The 7,520-nt window shown below is 38.6% G+C and overlaps 1 protein-coding gene across 1 annotated transcript in view; it reads left to right on the top strand.

The window, feature by feature from the left end:
* ARMC2 (armadillo repeat containing 2) overlaps nt 1–7,520 on the top strand; it is a 113,564-nt gene that overhangs the window by 39,363 nt on the left and 66,681 nt on the right. Inside the window, exons 7-8 of the mRNA XM_008577254.1 lie at nt 1,148–1,246; nt 5,291–5,466. Coding sequence (XP_008575476.1) covers nt 1,148–1,246; nt 5,291–5,466 — 275 coding nt within the window. The remainder of the gene's footprint in view (nt 1–1,147; nt 1,247–5,290; nt 5,467–7,520) is intronic.

Raw genomic sequence — 7,520 nt, 5'->3', positions numbered from 1 at the left:
CAAAAAAAAAAAAAAAAAAAAAAAAAAAAAAAAAAAAGATCTTGAGATACTGCCTGTGTGGAATGTAATCATGGTTTGCAGTTTCTAGTATGATTTATATTTCCCCTCAGTGTTAACTTTTAGTCTGCCGGTTGCTGTAGGGCAGAACAGCGTAGAGGATGAGTACAAGGGCAGTGGAGCTACACAACCTTGGGAAGATAACTCAGTACCCCTGGGCTCCACTTGCTTCATCTGCAAAATAGGAACAATTTGGAGACCTCCTTGTAGTGTTGTTACAAAAATGAAATACACACCTGCTGCATCTGAAGCACACCGTCAAGGGTAGCTGTTACTCTATAGCCTAGGTTCACGGGCAGCATCTGCTTGATGATTTGGTGGTATCACCAGCTGTGATACCTTACAGACAGGCATTACCTGTTTGTTTTTTAAATCAGGGAACTGAAATTCATATATATCGAATGTTGCAAAGTGCATGGCACTAGGCTCAGAGCTTTCCCTAAATCATGTCTTAATTCTCACAACTCTTAGGGCATATATTCCTATCTCTGTTTTGCTGATGAGGAAACTGAGGTTCAGAAAGGGTAGAAAACTAGACCCCCAGTGGGTCAATAATGGGTTTGATATTTGAGTCAAGATTTGTCAGCCCCAAAGCACAGACTTTTCCCATCACACAACTCAAAGTCAATTGGCATTAATGCCACTGGCCCCATAATGGTGTGGACATTTTATTTTCTATAGAAAAGAAGGTCCTTCTAGGCCTCTCTTTTAGAAAATTTTTCATTAAACATTTTCAAAATCCTTATTCTTTACACATCTATAGTTTTCTATTCCACATTAAAGAGGGATACATTTAAGTAAAAAATAACTCAAAATGGTTTGCCTTACTGAAAGTCATCAACATTTACAAAGCTTAATATTTTATGAAGTGTCCCAATCATATTTTAAAGTTGTGATTTCTTTACATTATCTTATCTGAGTTTAATTTGGGGAGATTTGATTAGAAGACCTGAAGTTCTAATTAGAATTAGTCATGCTTGGGGGGCAAAGCATAGTTTAATTCTATAGTTTATTCATTTTAGTGATGAATAGTAAAGACTTTTCCATTACAATTCTTTCATGGCTCTTCTGCTCTGAATTTCTTTTGCAGTCTCAAAAGCCAACTTGCAAGAAAAGGATACCGAAATAGAAGTAGATGAAGTCTTTTGGAATACAAGGATTGTACCGCTTTTGCATGAATTAGAAAAGGGTAAAAAAAAAAAAAAAAAAAGCAGTTTCTGTTTTAATCAAAAATATTTGCAGTTATTCATGTTCCCCATTGCCCTGATATTTTTAGTACACTTTGCTATTTTTCTGAACATGTTCAAAAACAAAGTCATCTAATTATTTACCCAGTAATGTGTTTGTTAAATATTACATTTTGTAAAACAAATCTTTAGTGAGTAAAATTATACTTTAAATGCACCAAGAGAGCTGACTTCTAAAAATTCCCCTTGTGATGTAGATTAATTTTCATTTCCTCTACCTGAGGAAATGCTGGTTTACCTCTCTAGGGTAGCTGTTCATACTCAAGAAAGAAAAATATTAAAACAAATTTCATTCCTCTGAAACTGAGTCTCATAGACTGGCCTCCTTGACAGGTGTGTCATGGTTTTCTCAGTCCAACTGTGTGCATGTCCTAGTCTCCTGAGGTTGAGGACATCTGTCAGGAACGCTACTCACAGCACGGGAAGTGGCCTGGGACGTGCCCAGCCCTTGCACTCTGAAGTGCTCCAGAAGTGAATGTCTACAATTGATGAGTCCCTGACAGGGTGTGGCAAGCTTGTCAGGGGATGGCCCCACCCCACCCCAACTTTCTCCCCCTTTGCAGCTCCTTGGGGATTCCATTTCTGAAGCTGAATCAGGCTCCTCTGGATCTGTGATCACAGCCTTGGGGCTGAGCCCACTGCCTGGCACACAATGCACAGTAGGCCCTTACTAGGAACTGTGGATGAGCAAACCAGCATGATGGCCACAGAAAGCGTTCTAGGAGAAACAGGGTAAATAAATCCTCCTGGGAAACCAAATAGGGAGTTGTGCAAAAGGTCTAACTCCTAAAAGTTTCAAATGACCTCATCCCTCCTTGGCTCCCTGTTGGTGCCTGGCTGTGGTCATGGTTAATAGGGGAGCCCTGGGCAGGGTTTCTGGTCCTGGTGCTGCTGTTAACTAAACATGTGGGGAATCACCTAATCTCTGGGCACAGTAATGTCCTCACCTGGCAGATGAGTAGGTGGACAAGACTAGATCATCTCCAAAGTCCTCTGCAGCTCAAAATCTTAAGAACGTGGATGTGGTGACTTTTTCTCGTCTAGAATTACTCATTTTCACCCTCACGTTGTGTGCCAGTTAACTTTGGGCCCTTTATTTTAGGAGATGTGTGCAAAACTAGTGAGAAGAACAATGAGTCTGGGTAAAGGTTTAAAGAGAAAGTGTATTAGGAAACATTCAATGGGGAATAAGTCAGTATCTATTGCAAAGGCCTGTCGTGGAAGAAGTCTTCATTCAGCCTCAAGGATTTAAGAGGGCTCTGAAGGTTCCATCCACCACAGACATCAACAGAGAATGTAACAGGAGTTGGGGATTTGAAATGTGGATGGCTCTCCCTTCTCAGAAGGATTAGTAAGCATTGAAGTGTGGCATCTCTCTCCCTAGACATCTTGAAGAACAGCAGATTCTGGCCAGGCTGCATTAGTTGACCCCTTGAGATTCTTTTCCTTTTTCTTTTTTTAACCTTTTCTTTTGACGTAATTTCAGACTTGCAGAAATGTTGCAAGAGTAGTACAAAAAATCCTGTATATGCTTCACCCATATTCCCCCCACCCCCGACATTACTGTTTCACCAAATTTGCTTTATTACTCTCTCCCTGCCTTTTTCTCTTTCCCTCCCTTCCTGTCCCTCTCTTTCCCTACATGCCCCCCACATTGTTTTCTTGTTTTTTGAACCATTTGGGAACAAATTGTCAACATGATGTCCCATATCCCTAAGTACTTTGGCATTGTATTTTTAGAAACAAGGGCATTCTCTTATATATCAGGAAATTACCATACAATACTATACAAATCCTACTCAGATTTTGCCAATTGTCCCAATAATTTCCTTTATAGAAAAAAAAAAAAATCCTGGATCACAGGTTCCAATCATTTGTCATGTCTCTTTTATGCTCTTGACTTACTTGGGTTTGTTGTGTTTTCTTACAGAGATCCAGGTTAGGCATTTGGGGCAGGTATATCACCTAAGTGATGCTGTGTCCTTTGCAATGCCTGTGTCAAGAGGCACATGACACTGATTTGTTTGGTTGCTGGGGATGTGAACTTTTTTTTTTTCCTCTTTTTGTTTTTTTTTTTGGCAAGGGTCGGGGTGGGGATGGCTAGCTGGTCTGGGGATCCAAACCCTTGACCTTGGTGTTATCACGGTGTGCTCTAATCAAGTGAGCTGACCAGCCAGCCCTGGATGTGAGCTTCGGTCACTTGGGCAGGGTGGTATCTGCCAGTTTTATCCACTGTAAAGTTGCTAATATTCCCTTTGTAATTAATAAGTATCTTGTGGGGAGAAGTTACTTTGAGATTATGTCACTCTTTAGTTCTCATGAAAGTTTTACCCACTAGCTTTAGCCCCTTGAGAATCTTGAAAGCACTTAGATTCGAGTTGTCTTTTGAGGTTATATGGCATTTATAACAAACTAATTGGTATAAAGAGTTAATTTGATCAATAGTTTAAAATTTGATGCTTGAACCTTCCTTTTTAATTTCTCTTAAAGCTAAAACAACTACTCTTTGGTCAATCCCACCAGGCTGAAGAGTTTATGGAGGGAAGTGTTAGAAAAACACCTTGAGGACCACCCACTGCCAATGTGTGGCCCAGGGACTGGACTTAGGGTTTGTGGAGAAACTGCCAGTCACAGAAAATAAAACAAAACCAGTGTTTCATACAATAGAATTCAGGTTTTTCCCTTTATTTAAAGTTAGTCTAAGTCATTTCCCATCAATTCATTTATTTAAGGGCATAACTGAAAGACATTGAAGGTTACTTAGCTATTCAGGTTTAAAATTTTTTCTTAGATGTTATTGTTGAAAAGAGCTAAAAATGGCCTGAGTCATTTCCTTCTGCCGGCGCACATTTCCTCTATGCGGGCTTCTAAGAGCATGTTATGGTATTTATTTAAGATTGGTTTCCTACTTTTAAATTTTGTGATGGAATCTATCAGAGATAATATTTTCCAACAGAATGCCTTATGCCTTGGGTTCTTTTATTTCCCCGCCTGTTCCATTGTGCGTGCTACTTTACTTCCTCGTATGCCCATTAGTATGGCTATTACCTTCCTCCAAATCATAATTACAGATAAAATGTTCTAGGTCTCCCTGTTTCCTAACTAAAGTCTTCTTTTTATTCTCTTCTTTCCTAATAACCACCTCTAAATAATGGTGGGTTTAGTGACATTTCAAGCTTTTGTTTTATTAGAGACCTCTTTTCTCAGATGATGAGCAATGTTCTCATAGAAAAAATATTGGTAATTGTTTCCAGCAATAGATATATTAGAAAATGAATATGTATGAAATTTGTTACAGGTTGTCTGTATAGTATTCTCACTGTACCATGAGCTGTTGATACAGAGATGTGTAAGACATGGGTCCTACTCACTTGGCATGACATCTATTTAAGGACTCTGGGCATATACCACAACACACACATGTATATATGTGAAAAATTAGCAATAAACAGCAAGGTCAAGGATTCAGATCCCTATACTGGCCAGGAGCCAAAAAAAAAAAAAAAAAAAAAAAAAAGAGGAAAAATAAACAAATAAATAACAGTACAAGGTAACATTTGTTGAATCTTGAATAGTGCATCTTTTCTGGAGGAGCCAGAGCCTTGAAGGACGAAAAACTATAGGAATGAGGGCAAGAAGAATATTCTAGGCCAGTGGCACTGTGCCAAAAAGGGTTGAAGGTCAAATGCAAGTGAGACTGAACAAAGCACAGGTGGAGGTGGAGGGCATTTGGAATATAAGAGACCAACTGAAACAGGTGGCAATTCCATTCTTTCATGCACTCTCTGTAGGACTGTGTATTCTAGATAAGCTAACTGACTGATGGTAAATAAGTCAACATGGAGGAGACAGATCAAAGAGATGAAAAAAGTTGGGTGGATGGAGGTGATAAGAGAAGGGAAAAATATAGTTCAGGAATTTGAAGATATCCAGAGAAATAATGACCTTAATTAGTAAGTGTTACTTTACTCTCTTTGCTCTGACAGAAGAAAACATTGAAACGATTTATGCTGCTTGCACACAACTTCATCATGCTTTAGAACAAGGAAACATGCTTGGAAACAAATTTAAGAGAAGAAGTATTCTCCTGAAGACCCTATATAAACTAGTTGATGTTGGCTCAGACTTGCTCAGCCTTAAACTCGCAAAAATTATTCTAGCAGTAAGTTTTTCTTTCCTCTGGTCTAGTAGACTATAGCACATAAAACTTTTGTTTAATGCTTTACTTGTAAATATTACAAAGAAAATTAGAAATGAAGTGTATTTGTTTAGAATTTTGAAAAAAAATTAAGGTAATAAACTGACATTCCAGAATTTGACTAGAAAGTATTATGTAAGGAATTAAGGCTAAGTACATAGACCACGTTCAAATAGACTGTTACATTTGGACTGACTGTGTAAAAAAAAAAAAAAAGAGAAAGAAAAGAAAAAGAAAAAGAAAAAGGTAATAATAGGCAAATATGTTCAAAACAGTTGCTCAATTAACCTGGTTGGAGATCAGTGTCACACGGTGCAGGCTGCGATTTCTGCCCTGTGGTTTCTGCTTGATTCTGTCATATGATTTAATAAATAACTTAAAGTCATTTAGGCTATGGATAGAATGGCCAGGTGCTTTATGAACCAGTGTGAAACAGAAAAATGCTGCATGTGATCATGGGAAGGTACCTCAGTGGTCACAGAAGGTTCTCATAAAATGTGAGAAGAAAAGGCCAGACACCAAATAAAAGTTTGTAGAAAATCTCTTGAACAAAATGATACCATTGTTTGAGGGTAACACTTTGTTGTCACAGCCATAAACAGTTGTACCCAAAAGATAAGCCACAATTATTATAGTTCATTCTAAGAGAGCTGCTAAAACAAATGAATGAAGCTTTGTTTACCTGGTTTCACAAAAGCCTTCGGTTGACGCGCCACAATTCATATATTATAAAAATCTTAAAGTACACAGTGAAGGTAAACCTTGGCATACTTACCAATAATTTAATAAGTGCCCACCGTTTCTTATTTTGATAATGAAGTCTTTCACAAAGCAGAATATTCTGACTATATATATTATATAATTTTGGGGGGAAGATACTTTCTTATTTAGCTGTCATCCTAAACTATTTACTCTCTTTTTAGAAATTGTGATATGTGACTCAGAAAGCAATATATATATATATATTTTTTTTAAAGGTAAGGGGATCTTAACCCTTGACTTGGTGTTGTCAGCACCACGCTCTCCCAAGTGAGCTAACCGGCCAACCCTATTAGGGATCTGAACCTGTGACCTTGGTGTTATCGGCATCACACTCTCCCAAGTGAACCACAGGCCGGCCCTGCAATATTTCTTTGAAATAGTGATTTCCCTGTATTTCAATTCATTCCAGGGCTCTGCTGGTATAGCTTCCCTGGCAGGACACAGACTGCTAGCTGCCCCAGGATTGCCTTTGTTTTTTCATCTGTATCTTAGACATTTTGTTTTATACCAAACCGAAAAAAGAGAAAGAGAGAGAAATGAATGAATTCATAATGTTTTGCAGAGGATATATTATCTTGGTTATTAATGGTGTCATTCAAATTAATTATGTACATGGCACAATTTAACTATTTTAGGGCAAAATGCTAAGTGATCTGCTAGGCAGTGAACACATTCTGAGTTAAACGTGTGATTAGATAAAGCCTTCTTTGTGATATTGACTACCTTGCTGAATCAGGGCAAGATTCTCCAGGCTAAAGTCTAAAATCCAGAATGGGGTAGGTTTGCCTTCTGATTAACTATGAAACCACAAGGTCAAAAGAGGCTTTCAAAGCCATCAAGCCCAAGTTTCCATGAATCTTTTACAACATTCTAGGCAAGATCCTATTTAATTTAGGCCTTGGTGATGGGGCTTTATGTTAATTTTAAAAGGACCACATCTTAAGAACTGTTGAAGAAGAAAAATCAGCAAAAACTAAAGACACATGAGACTAAGAAGCTTTTCACAATTTCTCCTCTTTCTGCCAATATTTATCCCATCTACCAGATTAGTATTATAATTCAGACATTTTAAATTCTTTCTATGTTAGGGCTGGCCCAGTGGCGCACTCGGTAGAGTGCGGTGCTTGGGAGCATGGCGGCGCTCCCGCCGAGGGTTCGGATTCCATATAGAGACCGGTCCGCTCACTGGTTGAGCGCGGTGCGGGTGCGACACCGAGGGTTGCGATCCCGTTGCCGGTCACGAAAAAAGACAAAAA

Source organism: Galeopterus variegatus, unplaced genomic scaffold (assembly GCF_000696425.1).
Source record: "Galeopterus variegatus unplaced genomic scaffold, G_variegatus-3.0.2 Scaffold1469, whole genome shotgun sequence".
In the NCBI taxonomy this organism is placed as follows: domain Eukaryota; kingdom Metazoa; phylum Chordata; class Mammalia; order Dermoptera; family Cynocephalidae; genus Galeopterus; species Galeopterus variegatus.
The sequence above is the reverse complement of the archived record's forward strand: the minus strand, read 5'-3'. Positions and strand labels throughout refer to the sequence as shown.